Raw genomic sequence first — 19,083 nt, forward strand, 5'->3', positions numbered from 1 at the left:
TTCAACTCCAAGAATGACCTCTCCACGTGTAAACTTCAAGCTCAGCCCAGGCACACACCAAGTGGGCCCCGGAAGTGGATTTCTGCACCATTTACTTATTTTTGTAAACCCTAGTAACTAGTTTAGTATAAATAGGACTTTTTACTATCTTCGGATCATCTTGGGACGTTTAGTTCTTAGATCATGGGGGCTGGCCATTCGGCCATGCCTGAACCTTCATCACTTATGTATTTTTAACGGTAGAGTTTCTACACACCATAGATTAAGGTGTGGAGCTCTGCTGTTCCTCAAAGATTAATGCAAAGTACTACTATTTTTCTATTCAATTCAACTTATTCCGCTTCTAAGATATTCATTCGTACTTCAATATGATGGATGTGATGATCGTGACAGTCATCATCATTCACAACTTATAAACGCGTGCCTGACAACCACTTCCGTTCTACCTTAGATTGAATGGATATCTCTTGGATATCTAATACAGGGGACCGAGTCCGAGTTATTAGTGTCTTCGTGGTATAAGTTAGAAACCATGGATGGCCATTCCTGAGATCCGAAAAGTCTAAACCTTGTCTGTGGTATTCCAAGTAGGATCTGGGAAGGGATGGCTGTGACGAGCTTCAAACTCGCGAGTGCTGGGCGTAGTGACAGACGCAAAAGGATCAATGGATTCTATTCCAGTATGATCGAGAACCGACAGATGATTAGCCGTTCCGTGACAGAGCATTTGGACCTTTTTCACTGAGAGGATGGGATGTAGCCATTGACAACGGTGATGCCCTACATAAAGCTTGCCATGGAAAGGAGTAGGATTGATTGGATGAAGACAGCAGGAAAGCAGAGATCAGAGGAACGAAAGCATCTCTATACACTTATCTAAAATTCTCGCCAATGAATTACATAAGTACCACTATCCTATTTTATATTTTATTTAATTTTCATCCACTATAATTTCTTAAAGCAATTTAATCCGCCTGACTGGGATTTACAAGGTGACCATAGCTTGCTTCAAGCCGACAATCTCCGTGGGATCGACCCTTACTCACGTAAGGTTTATTACTTGGACGACCCAGTGCACTTGCTGGTTAGTTGTACGAAGTTGTGAAACAGATATAAGATCATGAACGTGCGTATTGAGTTTTTAGCGCCGTTACCAAGGAATGGAATGATCACGATTTTGCACACCAAGGCCAAAATGTCCTCCACTCTCAGAAGAGTGGCAGGCCTCTAAAATGGAGTGGAATTCTGATTGGGGCACACACCTTCTAATTACCTGGTCAGCACCACACCTCCATAAGTATGGGTCATTCCATATATAATATTTAGACTCGCTTTTCAGCTTGTCTCTCTGATGCTTAGTAAAACTGGAAGGGAAAGTATGGCTAACTAGATAATTAGCTACAGGTGCGTACCAAGGAACTACTTCAGATACTGCATGCAAGCTATCAAATGGAAAAGTATCATTAATAGGAGTGGAGTCATCCTTAATGTGCTCAAGGTGACTCAAGTGGTCTGCCACTAAATTCTGGTTACCACTCCTATCCTTTATTTCTAAATCAAATTCTTGCAGCAATAGTATCCAATGTATTAGCCTTGGTTTAGACTCTTTTTTAGCTAATAAATACTTTAGAGCTGCATGGTCTGAGTACACTACTACCTTAGTACCAAGTAATTAGGCTCGAAATTTATCCAGAGTAAAAACAATAGCTAGAATCTCTTTTTCAGTAGTAGTGTAATTAGACTGAGCAGCGTCTAAGGTCTTAGACGCATAAGCAATTACGAAAGGATCCTTACCTTTGCGCTGAGCCGGCGCCGCTCCTACTGTATAGTTGGAAGTATCACACATAATCTCAAATGGCTGGCTCCAGTCTGGTCCTCTCACAATTGGAGCTTGAGTCAGGGCGATTTTCAGCTTATCAAATGCTTGCATGCAATCCTCACTGAACTCGAACTCAATATCTTTCTGCAACAGTCTGGATAAAGGTAATGCTACCTTACTGAAGTCCTTAATGAATCTCCTGTAGAAACCTGCATGGCCAAGGAACGAACGGACTTTCCTCACAGAGGAGGGGTAAGGTAAACTAGAAATGACATCCACCTTTGCTGGATCTACAAAAATACCAGTATTAGAAACAACATGTCCTAGAACAATCCCTTGTTTTACCATAAAGTGACATTTTTCAAAATTCAATACTAGGTTTGAACTAACACACCTGTCTAATACTCTAGCTAAACTATCCAGGAAAAGGTTAAAGGAATCACCATAAACGCTAAAATCATCCATGAAAACTTCCATACAGTTCTCAATAAGATCTGAAAAGATACTCATCATGCATCTTTGGAAAGTAGCCGGTGCATTACATAAGCCAAAAGGCATCCTTTTGTATGCATACATTCCAAAGGGACATGTAAAAGTAGTCTTCTCCTGATCTTTAGGAGCTATATGAATTTGAAAATAGCTTGTATAACCATCTAAAAAGCAGTAATGGGATTTACCTGACAAGCGATCAAGCATCTGATCGATAAATGGCAAGGGGTAATTATCCTTGTGAGTAGCTTGGTTGAGACGCCTATAGTCAATACAAACTCTCCATGAATTCTGCACTCTAGTTGTCAGGAGTTCTCTATGCTCATTCTTTACTGTTGTGACTCCAGACTTCTTGGAGACCATTTGTACTGGACTGACCCATTCACTGTCTGAGATGGGGTAAATGATATCTACTTCAAGTAGCCTGGTCAATTCTTTCTTGACAACTTCTAAGATGGTGGGATTCAATCTTCTCTAAGGTTGACGGATAGGATTTGATCCTTCTTCTAAGAATATCCTGTGCTCACAAAATTGATGGCTGATGCCTACTATATCCGCCAAGCTCCACCCAATTGCTTTCTTATATTTTCTCAACACACTAAGCAGCTGCTCCTCTTGTTGGGAAGTGAGTTCCCTTGCAATGATAACTGGTAACTTCTGATTATCCTCAAGGTAAGCATACTTGAGGTGTGGAGGAAGTGGCTTTAATTCCAATTTCTGTTCATGGCTAGGTTCTGGATTATCTGGAACTAGTGATAATGGCAAGGTGTCTTCATTATGTTCAGAGGGTGTCCCCACACTTGGACCTTGCTCCATGTGCTTCTTTTCTACTTCTTGACGAACTTCAGGTACAGTTTCATCAATGATGTTGCACTGGAAGATAGAATGATCTTTCAAAGGGTGCTTCATAGCTTCATTTAAACTGAAACTCACTGCTCTGCCATCTATCTTAAAGGAGTAAGTTCATGAGAATGCATCCAGCTTGAACTTTGAAGTCTTCAAGAATGGTCTTCCAAGCAGGATTGATGATGGTCTTCCTGAGTCATTAGGGTACATTTCCAGGATATAGAAGTCAATGAAAGATGTGAGCCCCTTAATGCTCACTAATATATCTTCAGCAATTCCAACTACTGTAATAATGCTTTTATCTGCTAACACAAAATGAGCTGCCGACCTTTTTAAGGGAGGGAGCCTCAAAGTATCATATATAGACAATGGCATTATACTAACACACGCTCCTAAATCATACATGCAGTCAGAAAATATTACACCTCCAATGGTACAGTTAACCATGCATGGACCTGGGTCACTACATTTTTCAGGTATACCTCCCATTAAAGCAGATATAGAACTACCTAAAGGAATAGTTTCTAATTCATTAATTTTATCTTTATATATGCATAAATCTTTCAGAAACTTTGCATATTTAGGTACTTGTTGAATAACATCAAAAAGGGGAACAATTACCTCAACCTTTTTGAAAATTTCTACCATTTTAGGATCAAGTTCCATCTGCTTCATGGACTTCCTTGCAAGGTGTGGAAATGGGATAGGAATGGCACCACTTGCAGCCTCTGTATCCTTTGGTGTTTCATTCCTTTGCTGAGCTACTTCTTCTTCAATCTTGTCTTGTACTTCATCTTCCTCTTCAGCTTCTTCCTCTTCAACTAAGTCTTCAACTGGGGTATGTTCTCGTAGGCTTGGCTCCTCCTGATTCTTCTCTAGCAGTGTGGTTTTGGACCTCAAAGTGATGGCATTGATGCCACCTTTGGGATTAGGTAAGGGTTGAGAAGGAATTCCACTGGAGCTTGAAGGCTGGTTGGTGGAAGCAGGTAATGAATCTATCCAGGAGACGAGAGCTTGTAAAGTGACATTCAGACCATTTAGAATAGAGTTCAGTGTAGTCTGCATGTCTTGTTGTCCTTGTGCAAGAGAATGAAGCATCTCGTCATTTGATGAGGAAGAAGGATAAGTGATCAGAGGGGCCTGTTGTTGGTTGTTCTAGGGTCCTTGGGATTGCTTAAGGTGAGGTGCTCTGTAAGGCTGGTTTTGATTTTGCTGTCTGTTGTTGTTATTCCACCTTTGATTTCTATTGTTGTCTATGCCTCCTCTGTTATAGTTGTCCCTCCAGCCATGGTTGGAATTATCTCTCCAACCTTGGTTGGAGTTGTCCTGCCATCCTTGGTTATAGTTCCCACCTTGATTGTAGTTGCCGCCATGTTGATTGTATCCTTGATTCGGGCGGTCATAAAAGTTATGAGTAGCTACCACAGTGTTGTCTTCTTGTTGGAGCTGCGAGCACTCATCAGTGTAATGACTATAATCAGCATAGATTCCGCATACTCTTTGGAGAACTAACTGTTGGCTTTGTTGTGGTGGGGAAGGCTGAGTTTGTTGTTGATTCAACTGCATCTGCTTCAGTAGGTTGGTCATTTCACATATACTCTGTGTAAGAGCAGTAGTCTCACTGCTAGAGAAAACCTCTACAACAGTCTTTGAATGGCTGTTCCTGTGCTTGTGGTTCCTAGTAGACTCAGCTAAGTCGCTGATCAGTTGCCATGCTTCATATGCGATCTTGTACTTTTTTATAGAACCATTACTAGCACCATCTAGTGTAGTTTTATCCCAAGGCTTCATTCCTTGGGTGAAATAGCTTATCAATACTAGCCTGTCAATCATGTGGTGGGGGCATGCATCCAGAAGGTTCTTAAAGCGCTCCCAGTACTCATAAAGAGTCTTTAATTCTCCTTAAACAATGCAGGAGATCTTTTTTCTCAATCTATTTGTAACTTCAGCTAGAAAGTATTTTTCCAAGAATTCTCTCCTGAGTATATCCCAGTTGGTAACAGTTACTTCAGGTTGGGAGTAGTACCATTCCCTTGCCTTTCTCTTAAGAGAAAATGGGAAGGCAGTTAACAGAATAGAAGTTTCATTTGCACCATGACGCCTTACAGTAGAACAGGCTGCCTGGAAATCCCTTAGGTGCTTGATAGGCTCCTGAGTAGGTAAGCCATGAAACTTGGGCGTCAAGTTGATTAATGCAGTCTTCAGCTCAAAATCTGCAGCCAGAGTTGGATGATGCACTTGATATGGCTGCAGTGTAAAATCTGGGGCTCCAGCTTCCTGAAGAGTAATCCTCCTAGGTGCTGCCATGTTATCTGCACGTGAATCAACTGAATCAGTAGTAAAAGAGCTTGTTTCTTCCTCAGATGGCGATTCAGATTCGCCCTCAGATGAGACTGGTGAATCGATAACAATCACTTCACCACCATCAGAGGCTAACCTGCGTCGAGCTCGCCTAATACGTGAAAGAGTTCTTTCAATTTCAGGATCAAATGCAGCTAAGCTCGGATCAGGTAGTGAACGCGTCATTCAATGAAAGAAACATACAGCTCATGGTAATAAAATAAAATAAAATATGCAAATAAAATAAAAATATGTACACTAATTAATAATTCAGCACACAATTATAACTCCCCGGCAACGGCGCCAAAAATTGATGCGTGGCAGAAATTAGACCAATTAAGAGATTATAATATAATAGAACAGCGTTGCGAGTATAGCTCTTAACCAGCAAAAATCTGCCTCACCAATTTAGAAGGGTTGTCACAAAAAGTTTAGAATAAAAATATTGGGAGTATGAGTCCCAGGTCGTCTCCCAACGAGTTGCTAGAAAGGGTGCTAAGTTATTAATCAGGAGTTTTTTGAGAATTTTGAGAGTTGAATGACAGAAAATAAATAATTGTAATTTAAAAGAGAAATATATATATATTCTAATTAAAAAGCCTTGACTGGGGAAATGATTAATTGGAAGTTCTACCCTTGTTGGAATTTCCTCAAGTGTAGTATAAAGAGGTTGTTATTTTCACTTAGTTAACCCTTACTAAATAAAGGAAAGTCAAGTGATTGAGCTAACTCTTATTCGCAAATCCCAGTCCTCTCCCTTGGGAAGGTCTAGCGTTAGTAAATACAGAATTAGCCAACAACTTCCAATTTAACTAGCCACTTAAGCATTCCAACTCAGGTGTCTCCTCTTAATCAACCCCAATGTCAAGTAGGGAATCTACTCTATTGACATGGATACCATCTTTGTTATTGGGAGTTTGGAATAGAAAAGAGACATGATAATTTAAATAAAATAAAGATTCAAAATTAATTAAAATTGAAAGTAATCATTTGCATTAACAATCCATGAAAATAATCCAATTGTAACTTTAAACAAGAATTAAGAAAATAAAAGAGTAAGAAATCAAACTAGAATAGTATCTTCAACGGAGGTGATGACTCTTCAATATCCAAAAGCAAAAGCAATAAACTATGAATGCAAAGAAAACCTAGAGGAAGAGTAATTCTCTCTCTAGATCAGATCTAAAAAAATCCTAAAACTATGCTAAATGAGAGTATGTGAATGTGTGTTGAGTCTCTGCACGTTCCCTGGCTTTATTCTGTGTTTCTGGGCCGAAAACTAGGTCAAAACTCGGCCCGAAATCGCCACAAGCATTTTCTGTTATTTCTGCAGATTGCGCATGTCACGCGTACGCATCAGTCACACGTACGCATCATTTGGCGAATTTCCTTGTCACGCGTACGCGTCGTCCACGCGTGCGCGTCTTTTGTGCAGACTCCAATCCACGCGTACGCGTCTGGCAGGCGCACGCGTCGCTGCAAATGTCTCCATTCTGCGCTCTCGCGTGAGCCATGCGTGCGCGTTGGTACTCGCTGGTCATCTCCTTAGTTTCTTGTGTTCCTTCCATCTTTGCAAGCTTCTTCTCCATTCTCTAAGCCACTCCTGCCCTATAAAGCCTGAAACACTTAACACATGGATCACGGCATCGAATGGTATAAAGGAGAAGTAAAATATATATTTTAAGGATCTCTAGGAAGCAAGTTTTCAACCATAAAACAAAACTAGGAAGGGATTATAAAATCATGCAAATCATATGAATAAGTGGGTAAAGACTTGATGAAACCACTCAATTAAACATAAGATAAACCATAAAATAGTGGTTTATCAACCGCATGAGGTGAATTATCCCACTCATGACTTGGAATTAGCGGCGATTGTGTTTGCATTGAAGATTTGGAGACACCACTTGTACGGAGTAAGGTTTAGCGTCTTTTCTGATATAAGAGTCTCAAGTATATCTTTGATCAGAAAGAGCTAAATATGTGCCAAAGAAGGTGGATGGAATTGCCTAAAGATTATGATTTCGAGTTGAGTTATCATCCTGGAAAAGTGAACATAGTAGCCGACGCTTTGAGTCAGAAAATCTTTAACAATTGCTTGGATGAGAATCAAGGAAGAAGAGCTAGTAGATAAGTTTGTGGATCTTAAGCTGGATATTGTTAAAGTTGTCGGGAGAGCTTGTTTTAACCAGCTACAAATCTCGAGCACATTTAAATCAGAAATACAAAGGGCTCAGTAAGATGAGCAGAAGCTTCAACAATTGTTCCAACCAGTTGGTGATAAGAGGCGCGAAGAATTCACTAAGGATGATGAAGGGTTATGGAGGTACAAGGGAAGAATTTGCATACCGGATGTGGGGAGTTTGAGGCAAGATTTATTGTCAGAAGCTCATAACAGTGGGTTTTCCATTCATCTCGGAAGCACGAAGATGTATTATGACTTAAAGAAGATGTTCTGGTGGCCGGGGATGAAAGGTGATGTAGCAATAGTAGTATCCAAGTGTTTGACTTGTCAGAAAGTGAAGATAGAGCATCAGAAATTGTCAGGAATGCTGCAACTACTTGAGATTCCTCAGTGGAAGTGGGAAGGAATTGCTATGGATTTTGTGACCAGTTTACCGAGGACTAGGTCGGGATTTTATGCGATTTAGGTGATCGTGGATCGCTTAACCAAATCCGCTCATTTTCTGCTTATCAGAGTAAACTGTTTTATGGAAGAGTTAGCAAGATTATACATCAAGGAGATAGTAAGGTTGCATGGTGTGCCAACGAGCATAGTGTCGGACCGTGATCCCCGATTCACTTCAAGGTTTTGGGGAGCTTTTGAAAGAACTTTCTGTACGAAGCTATGTCTCAGTACCGCATATCATCCACAAACAGATGGACAATCGGAAAGGACTATTCAGACGTTGGAAGATATGCTAAGAGCATGTGTTTTGGATCAACCTGGAAGTTGGGACCATTACATGCCATTGGTGGAGTTTGCATATAACAACAGCTTTCATGCGAGCATTGGGATGGCTCCGTATGAGGCCTTGTATGGACGGAAGTGCCAGTCTCCACTTTGTTGGTATGAATCTGGTGGAGCAAGTGTATTGGGTCCAGATGTGGTAGCAGAGACTACTGAGACGATTAAGAGAATACGAGAAAGGATTTTGACTGCTCAGAGTCGACAAAAGAGTTATGCGGATCAAAGAAGGAAACCGTTAGAGTTTGAAGTGGGAGAACACGTATTCCTTAAGGTTACACTGACAACTGGGATTGGAAGAGCAATCAAGACCAAGAAGTTGAACCCAAGATACATAGGACCGTTTGAGATTCTAAAGAGATTCAGGCCGGTGGCGTATCAAGTCGCTTTGCTACCTCATCTGTCTAATTTGCATGACGTATTCCACGTGTCACAACTCTGCAAGTACACGTCGGATACAGTTCATGTGTTGGAGCTTGAATCGGTTGAGTTAGAAGAGAACTTGACTTTCCAAATAACGCCAGTGAGAATTGATGACACTAGTGTGAAGAAGTTGCGAGGAAAAGATATCCCATTGGTTAAAGTTGCTTGGGAGCGAGCCAGAGTAGAAGAGCATACTTGGGAATTGGAGTCTGAGATGCGAAAGGATTATCCCGAGCTTTTCTCAGGTAATTCAAATTTTGAGGGCAAAATTTCATATTTGGTGGGGAGAATGTAAGAACCGCAATTAATCAACTGGTTAATTACGTAATTAATATTGCCCAAATTAGATTCTGAAAAGTTAGAGAGAGAATTTGAGAATTTAAAGGTGATTTTTGGACTCAGTGGGTCTTTTTGAGTTAGAAAATGTGCTTTCTGCGAAAAATCGTGAAAAACTGCAAACCGGCAGTTGAACCGATTGAACCGGTTCAAGTCTGTTCGGTGCCGCATGAGAAAAAGTGAAAACCGGCGAAAACCTTAGAAAAATGTTAGAAATGGAAAATCAGGCATTAATTTTAAAGGTTTGGCCCGAAGTTGGGCCAAACGGGCTAAAAACGGTAACGGGTTGGACTGGACCCAAGTTGGGCCCAAGCTCAACAAATAAAAGGGTTCATTAAGTGAACCCAATCAGCACCAACACTAAGACACACACACCCACATGCTGAAAAGAAGAAGAAGGAGAGAAAACAACATTGACACTATTCACCCATCTTCTTTCAAAGCTCATATCTTGAGCTAGAGAGCTCCGACCGCCGCACCGTTTATGGCTACGCATTCCTTGTGAAAATCTCTACAAAACCCATATAAGAAACTGGTAAGGAAATCTTGAATCTATCTCAGTTTCTCTCCTCAAAATTTTGGGTATATAGGATTTTTTATTAAATGAGTTTTTGTGATTCTTGGTGTTTAGGTTTGCTCTAATCCTTGCTTAGCCTTGGATTCTTGCTAGTAAATCTATTGGAGGAGGTAAGAGTCACTAAACCCTTGTGAATTTATGTTTAATTGAAACCCTAGGTTGATCTGAGGTGATTTATATGTATCTAGTTTGATTATTGTGGCTTTGGGAGCTCTTGGAACTTAATTGTGCTTAGTAGAGTAGAAGTGAAAGCTTGGAATTTGGTTGAAAGCTATTTGGTGATCAATTTGAGTTTTGGTGCATAAAAGGGAATCGGCCAAGGTATGGTTTCGGTTTCCTCTATGTAGTATATAATATTCATGGACACTTAGGCTAGTGACCTATAGGATAGGGTTGGAAATTTATATGTTGTTGATGATTATTTGGGTTGATAATGTATAACGAATTGATGTTGCTGTTATGATTGAATGATGAAGTTGAGATATGATGGATTGGATGAATGAATATTGTTGATTATTAATATGAATCATGGTTGAGTTGATGAGAAAAATTGATAGTGATATAATGTTGATTGGTGAATATGTGATATATGTGATATTGAAGTTGAGAATAATATGTGAAGAAAAATGTGGAAAGATTGGTGCAAAATGTCATGAAGTGTAGGTGTTGATGAGAAATGGAGTTTTGAAATGGTTCTATTTGGTATTGGTTGGGTTGAGTGGTGAAAATAAGTAATTTGGTAAATTGTGAACTTTTGGTAAAATTGAGTTTTTGGTGAACTTTGCTCGATCATAAATTTTGCCTCAATTTTCGAAACTGATTGAAATTTATTTATAATTAAAGATCTTTGAAAACTCTTTAAATCGATATAAAATTTGTGAAAATTGGAATTTTTAGAGGAAGTTATGATCCTTCAAAGTTGGTGTTAAAAAACTAAAATTCTGTAAAGTTGTAGGATTTCAAGATTTGCTGATATGTGCGGGCGCACACACTCGTGCGGACGCACACCCTGCAAAAATTTTGACCTGTGTGGATGCACACATCTGTGCGCACGCACAGGCAGGAAAGTGTGTTCTGGTCGCGGCGCTAGCACAGCTTGTGCGCGCACATATCCAAGAAAAAATTTCAACATGTGCAGACGCACAAGTTGGTTAGGCTGGTCTGTTGGGGGCGCTGGCACAGGTTGTGCGAGTGCACAGATCCTTGTAAAAATTGACACCTGTGCGTACGCACACCCCTGTGCGTACGCACGCGTTTTAAAACTCTCAGGAGTGTGCACACGCACAGACCCTTGTGCGGCCCGCACACGTCTTGTTTCTCAAAATTTTATTTGTTTTCAACTATTCTACCTTCCCAACAAGGTTGCAAGCTTCTTTAACACTATTTTAAGACTTTTGGGCCTAGTTTTGAGCATTAGGGCATGGGATATAACTTAAGAGTCCTAATACATGGTTTTATGATAACTTAGAAAACAGAGGCCGAGGTTTCTGGCGTGCTGAGAATGATTTGACGATTGGGAGAGGATGATTGATATATGGGATAAGGAATGATGAACTTTTGACATTGGAAACTGAGTTATGAATGGACAATGGTTGAGATAAGTCGAGGACTCGGATTGAGACGATGGATCCATGTATACTGAAAATGTTTTCTGAAAACTACTGAAATATTGTTTTTACTGAGAATATGAGACGCTATGCGCCCGGCAAGGACGGCGGTTGGATCCCGCCTGTCGAGGTAGCGGCGGCGGCGTAAGGTCAGTGGTTCGTCTCGCTTGCATTGAGATGTGAGGTCTGTGGCAAGAGTATCCCGCTCGCATCCCTTCGGACCTATAGGTGAGCAGGCGCCGGTACCTGGACAATGATCCGGGCACTATATCTCGGGGGTTCCCATATGAGAAATCCGAAGGGCGACGTCTCCATGGAGATGTGTCGGGTTGGCAGTTGAACCGACAATGTGATATCACAGCCAATAGGGCAGGCATTCATCATATGCATTCCTATTTGTTTGTTTGCTTTGCCGACTTGAAATTGTATGCCTAATTGAATAACATGCCTATTTGCCTACTTGATCTACTTGCCTTGTATGCTTTTACTTGTGGATTACTTGCATTGTTATTTAATTGTGCTTTCTACTGGGATTGAGGAGGTTCGAAAGGCAGTGGCTATGGGATCGCATGGAGGATAGGTTGGTGAAGGCTGTGGGACAGTGGTGTTTGATTAGAATAGTTTTCCCTTAAGATAGAGTACCCTGTTTAATTATGATAAGGTTATATTATGCTTATTTGTTTTTAGAATGCTTTAAGCTTGAATCTTGTGATGGATATGGAGCTTAGGATTGCTTTTGGCGTCCCGGGGTCTTATATCCTACATCACTGGGCACTGTTACCATACTGAGAATCTCCGGTTCTTATACCATATCTTTATTGTGTTTTTCAGATGCAGGTCGCAACCCACCTCTGTGAGTTGCTTTGGATGGTGACAGGAGCGGAGGATCTTGGATTCTTTTGGAGTCTCTTTGTTTTATCTGTTTATACATCTCTCTTTTGTATTTTGTTTAGCCTAGAGGCTTGTATTATGAGAGAAAAACTTGTATAAGCTGTTTTTAAACTGTTAGGTTTCTATATGATTTTGTATACTTGGGTATGGCTAGCCGGCTTAAACTCCACGAGTCGAGGCTAGTTTCCTATGATATTATATACTTATATTTTGTTGTATCTTATCTATTTCTTATGCCTTAAGCTAGTAGTTCGTTAGTACGATTTGCGCTTTTCAAATCCTAGTTTTTGAGCTATATCTTTCATCGGACTTCTAGATTATATTATTTCTTTTATATATTATACGTATGAGCTTTAGAAATGTCGTAATCTCTTGTTAACCTTTGCTTTACGACGCGAGGTAAAGCTTAGGCTAATTAGGGTGTTACATGGATGACGCGTACGCGTGACATAGCCACGTGCTAGACGTATCAGAAATCGCTGGGGGCAATTTCTAGGCTGTTTTTGGCCCAGTTTCAAGCCTAAAAAACACAGATTAAAGGCTGCAGAGTGGGGGAATCAGAGGAATTCATTCATATAACTATCATTCACAAATTTAGGTTTTAAATGTAGTTTTCTAGAAAGAGAGGCTCTCTCCTCTCTCTAGGTTTTAGGATTTTAGGATTAGCTTGTTTAATTTTAGATTTCTACTCTATTTCAATTTAGTTTTCTTCTACTCTTATTTGTTCTAGTCTTTTAGTTTATCTATTTCTCTTGTTGGTTTATTTATGTTCCCAATTTAGCTTTATGAATCCTAATGTTGGAATTGATTTTCTATTTAATGCAATTTGAGATATTTCATATTTATTGCTTCTTCTATTATTTGTTATTCATTGATGTTTGCAATTGGTTGTTTGGATTTAATATTCCTTATTGCTCTTCTATGCTTGTATGTTCTACCTTCCAAGTGTTTGACAAAATGCTTGGGAGGGTTCTAAGTTATATTTTTTATCTTCTTGGCCTTGGTTGAGTAATTGGAGACTCTTGAGCTATCAAACTCCTTTGTTGATTGATAATTGACAATTGCTGGTTGATTTGGATCCCTCTAAAGCTAGTCTTTCCTTAGGAGTTGACTAGGACTTGAGGAATCAAATTGATTGGTCCACTTGACTTTCCTTCATAGTTAGAGGTTAACTAAGTGGGAGCAATGAACAATTCTCATCGCAATTGATAAGGATAACTAGGATAGGACTTCTAATTCTCATACCTTGCCAAGAGCTTTCTTAGCTATTAGTTTACTTTCTTGCAATTTACTTTTCTTGTTCCTTATTCAAAACCCCAAAAAGATACTTTTCCACAACCAATAGTAACATACCTTCCTGCAATTCCTTGAGAGACGACCCGAGGTTTAAATACTTCGGTTTATTTTTATTGGGTTTGCTTAAGTGACAACCAAATTTTTGTATGAAAGGATTCTTTGTCGGTTTAGAAACTATACTAGCAACGAGAATTTATTGTGAATTCTTTACTAGTAAAGATCCGTTCATCAACGTCACTAAAAAAAGGACCTTTTGACAATCTCTTGTAGTATAGCTCTAACCCTTGGTACAATTGCATTGTCCAAATACTCTCAAACTAATTCATCTTTGTAAACACTTTCTTTTTATTGTACAAACCAAAACTACTAAGATGCATGCTTTTTGCACTACTTTTTTATATTCATATTTTTGTTAAATTTTTCTGCCTCGTTAATATATTATCAAAAATGCTATTTGTACACTAAAATCAGCCACCAATGTATTTATGTATAAATACATGTGTGGTTTAATTTATTTTCAATGTGTATTTGTATTGCAATATATATTTTATACTGGTGGCTGACTTTGGTGGCTAATTTTGGTGTACACGTAGCATAATTCATATATTATATTAGCAACTCTACGTGTTGGTTCACCAACCAACAAGACTGTTGTAAGAACCGCAACTAATCAACCAGTTAATTAAGTAATTAATTGCTCAAATTACGTTCCAAAAAGTTAGAGTGAGAATTTGAGGATTTAAAGGTGATTTTTGGACTCAGTGGGTTTTTCTGAGTCAGAAAATGTGCTTTCTACGAAAAACTGCGAAAAATTGCAAACCAACAGTTAAACCGGTTGAACCGGTTCAAGTCTGCCTGGTACTGCACGAGAAAAAGTGGAAACAGTCAAAAACCTTAGAAAAGCATTAGAAATGAAAAACCGGGCGTTGATTTTAAAGGTTTGACCCGAAGTTGGGCCAAACGGGCTAAAAACGCTAATAGGTTGGACCGGGCCCAAGTTGGGCCCAAGCCCAACAATATATAAGGTAGTGTTTGTTTTGAGAAACTGAGACAGAGACTGGGAGACTGAGACTCAGTATCATGTTTGTTGGTTCAGAGACTGGTACTAAAATTTCTGTCTCTGTCCCTAAAATTTCAGTATTTCAGTACCTCCAAAAAGTAGGGACACATGGGACTAAAATTTTTAGAGATGGAAACTGAAACTTTAATAACATTTTATACCTAAAACATCCTCATTTCAATTAATTAATTCTAATTTTATCTTTTATACAAATTAAATTAGAATTTCATTCTTGTTTCAATTTCTGTCTCCCACTTTGCACCAAATAGAATACTGAGATCTATTTCAATCTCTGTCTCTTAGTCTCTGTCTCTCAGTCTCAGTCTTTTCATCTCTGTCTATCCACCAAACGCTATCTAAGTGTATTAAGTGGCCATTTCAGCCACTTTTAAACACAACAAGCAGCATCAACGTTGAGTGAGAGAAGAGAGGTGAGGGTTACAAGAAGCACTATTCACATTCATCTTCTTTCTCTCATAACTTGAGCTACGGTGCTCCGATTTACGTGCCGTCAGTTGCTACGCGAAGCTCTCTCTGAGCCCGTTAGTTTCATCTTGCCAAAGAGGTATGAATCTCGAAAAATCTTTCCCAGTTTCTGTCTTAATAAATTCGAAAATATTAGGTTTTGGTTTTCAGTGAAATCTTGTGTTTTGGGTGTTTAGGTACACTCTAGCCTTTGATTAATGTTGGTTTTGACTTCCAAAACTGTTGGACAAGGTAAGAGACATTAAAAATCTTGTGAAATTTCAATTATAATGAGCCCTAGGTTGATTTATGATGATTTATGTATATATAGCTTGATTATGGTGAGTTAGGAGCTTGTTGATACTTGTTGGAGATTCTTGGTGGCTTAGATTGTGATTGAAAGCTTATCTTGGGCTCAATTTGGGGTTTTCGTGCATATAAAGGATCGGCCAAGGTATGGTTTCGGTTTTCTTTATGTAGTATATAATATTCATGGACACTTAGGCTAGCGACCCATAGGATAGGTTTGGATTTGAATGGTTGTTAAGTTGTTGAGTGATGGTATATGATGATTTTTGATGATTTAATGAATGTTGAGTTTAATTGTAATGATTGATGTGGATGTGATGAGGATAAAGGATTGTGAAGTTGAGGAGTGAATTGTGTTGACAAATGTGATATTGATGTTGATTGATTGGTAATGAAGTTGGAAAAATGATAATGAGGTTTGATTATATGTAATATATTAATGTTGCAATTGAGGATGAGGTAAAGTGAAGAAATATGTGGTAAGCTTGGTGTAATATGTCATAGGGTGTTGATTTTGATGAGAATTGGAGTTTGGAATGGTTGGGTTTGGTCTTGGTTGTGTTTTATAAAGGAATTGTGGAAATTGTGATTTTGGGTAAAAATTAGTTTTTGGTGAACTTTGTCTGATCATAACTTTTGCCTCGGTTTTCAAAATTAGTTGAAATTTATTTAGAATTAAAGGTCTTTGAAAACCCTTTAAATCGATATAAAGTTTGTGAAATTTGAAATTTTGTAGAGGAAGTTATGATCATTCAAAATTGGTGTTAAAAAATCTGAAATTCTGCAAAGTTGCAGAATTTTATGATTTCTGATATGTGCGAGCGCACACCCGTGTGCGGACGCACACCCTGCGAAAATTTTGACATGTGCGGACGCACACACCTGTGCGCATGCATAGGCAGGGAAATGCATTCTGTTTGCAGTGCTAGCACAGCTTGTGCGCGCACATATCTAAGGATGAATTGCGACCTGTGCGTCCGCACACGCACCTGTGCGCACGCACACGCACCTGTGCGCACGCACACGTTGGGGAGGCCAGTCTGTTGGGGGCGCTGGCCAGGTTGTGCGAGTGAACAGACCTTTTAGGTTTTGACACCTGTGCGTATGCACACCCCTGTGCGTACGCACACTTTTACAAATTTTCCTGGGCGTGCGCACGCACACCCCTGTGCGGACGCACACACCCTATTTCTCAAATTTTGTTTTGTTTTCAACTATTTCACCTTCCCGACGAGGTTGTAAGCTTCTATAACACCTTTTTAAGACTTTTGGGCATATTTTTGGATACTCAAACATGGGAAAAGATTTAAGGGTTTTAAACGCTATTTTTTGGAAATTTAGAAAACGGAGGACTAGGCTTCTGCCGTACTGAAGGTGGTTCAATATTATGTGATGGATGGTTGATGAAGGAGGTGAGGATTAAGGAACTATTGAGTTCGGAACTGTAATGTGAATGACAGTGGTTGAAAAGAGTCGAGGACTCTAAATGAAGTGATGGATCCATCTTGTACTAAAAATGTTTTTGAAAACCACTACACTACTTTTTCATTGAGATTATGAGACGCTATGCGCCCGGCAGGGGTCGAGGTTGGATCCCGCCTGTCAAGGTAGCGGCGGCAGCGTAAGGGCGGTGGTTCGTCCCACTTGCACTTAGATGTGAGGCCGGTGACAATAGATCCCGCTCGCATCCCTTCGGATCATCAGAGCGTACAGGCGCAAAACCCTGGATAGTGATCCGAGCACTATATCTCGGGGGTTCCCACACCATGATTCCGAAGGGCAACGTCTCCATGGAGATGTATCGGGTTGGCAGTTGAACCGACAATGGGATATCACAGCCAGTAGGGCAGGCATTCATCATATGCATTTCCTATCTATTTGCATGCTTTGACTATTTGAAATGGTTTGCCTATTTGTATAACATTCCTAATTGCTATTTGAGTTATTGCATTATATGCTTCTACTTGTGTTTTACTTGTTTTGTATATTACCTGTGTTTTCTACTGGGATTGAGGAGGTTCGGAAGGCGGTGGCGATGGAATCGCATAGAGGATCGGTTGGTGAAGGCTGTGGGACAGTGGTGTTTGCTTAGAGTAGAAATCCCCTAAGATAGATTACCTGGTTTATTTAAGTTAATGTTGTTATGATTATGCTTATTTGTTTTAGAATGCTTAAGTTTGAATCTTGTGATGGATATGGAGCTTAGGATTGTCTTTGGCATCCCGGGATCTTATATCCTACATCACTGGGCACTGTTACCATACTGAGAATCTCTGGTTCTCATACCATATTTCTGTTGTATTTTTCATATGCAGGTCGCAACCCACCTCGGTGAGTTGCTTTGGATGGTGACAGAAGCGGAGGATCTTGGATTCTTTTGGAGTCTTTTTGGTTTAACTTGTTTATACATCTCTCTTTTTGTATTTTGTCTTTGCCTAGAGGCTTGTATTATGAGAGAAAAACTTGTATAAGCTGTTTTTAAACTGTCAGGTTTCTGTATGATTCTGTATACTTGTATATGGCTAGCCGGCTTAAACTCCGCGAGACGTGGCTAGTTTCCTATGATATTACATACTTATCTTTTGTTGTATCTTATCTATTTCTTGTGCCTTAAGCTAGTAGCTTCGTTAGTACGTTTTGCGCTTTTGAAATCCGGTTTTTGAGCTATATCCTTCATCGGGCTTCTAGATTATACTATTCTTTATATATATATATATATATATATATATATATATATATATATCATGAGCTTAGAACTGTCGTAATCTCTGGTTAACCTTCGCTTTACGATGCGCGATAAAACTTAGGCTAATTAAGGTGTTACAACTGTGACACGTGGCAACACACCTACCCCTATGTGCTAACTCAGCACGCCCCATGTATTGCACTACCAAGCAAGCAGACTAAGACACGTGGAAACACGCCCCTCACGTGCTGTAGCAGTACGCCCCCTGCGTGTTGAAGTTTTCCTCTGACACGTCCATCAATTTGCAAATACACTAATTACATCCATTTTTAACTAAAACACCAATAATATTTTCATTTTGTAAAAAATTAACCCTAGAAACATATCATGAATAAATTTTTATTATATTCTTAAAAATATACCTTTAAAAGTAACTAAATCCAAAAATATTCTAGATGGTGACTACATCAAAATTACTAAATTTTTGAAATGGGTAATTAGTAATTACCACTTTAATAACGAAAAGTCAAAATTTCGAAATATAGCATAACAAAAATGTGTAGGTTAAAAAGATAAAAAGAATTAGTACCACTTAAATAAGAAGGGTTAAAATTAATATGTTCAAATCATATTTATTATAGATTATTTTTAACTGTGAAATTATATTAATTTGTGTTTATTTGTTATAGGAAATATATATATATATTTATATCTACTATATAATTTTATTATTGAATTCAATTCAATAAATTCTATTAAACCTTAAATATAAAAACAACAGCTCAACAAAATCAGAATCTGCATATTATTATGCAAGTAGTTATAAATCGTGGTATTTTTTTCTTTAAAAAAAAACCAGAATATTTGAGAATCAATTTTTTTTAGGTAACATTAAAGTCAATTAATTTATTGTTATTTCTGTTTTTCTTTACTCCTATTCTTTCTTTTATCGTCTAAAAGAATTGCTTTTA

At 39.0% G+C, this 19,083-nt stretch overlaps 1 protein-coding gene across 1 annotated transcript; it reads left to right on the forward strand.

The window, feature by feature from the left end:
* The first annotated feature begins 7,923 nt into the window (after window positions 1-7,923).
* Window positions 7,924-16,874, forward strand: LOC140177595 (uncharacterized). Its single transcript, XM_072210725.1, has 3 exons — window positions 7,924-8,107; window positions 8,600-9,130; window positions 16,768-16,874. Exons 1-3 carry the CDS (start codon window positions 7,924-7,926, stop codon window positions 16,872-16,874), a joined length of 822 nt encoding a protein of 273 aa, XP_072066826.1.
* Window positions 16,875-19,083: the final 2,209 nt, after the last annotated feature.

This window comes from Arachis hypogaea, chromosome 13 (assembly GCF_003086295.3).
Source record: "Arachis hypogaea cultivar Tifrunner chromosome 13, arahy.Tifrunner.gnm2.J5K5, whole genome shotgun sequence".
Lineage (NCBI taxonomy): Eukaryota > Viridiplantae > Streptophyta > Magnoliopsida > Fabales > Fabaceae > Arachis > Arachis hypogaea.

What these genes read in the sequence shown, in the direction of transcription:
- LOC140177595 (XM_072210725.1), top strand. Translation starts at nt 7,924, where the DNA reads ATGTATTATGACTTAAAGAAGATGTTCTGGTGGCCGGGGATGAAAGGT. An exon ending in TGCTATGGATTTTGTGACCA is followed by an intron (nt 8,108 to 8,599) that starts GTTTACCGAGGA and finishes TATTGGGTCCAG; the next exon opens with ATGTGGTAGCAGAGACTACT. An exon ending in TTATCCCGAGCTTTTCTCAG is followed by an intron (nt 9,131 to 16,767) that starts GTAATTCAAATT and finishes TTGGAAATTTAG; the next exon opens with AAAACGGAGGACTAGGCTTC.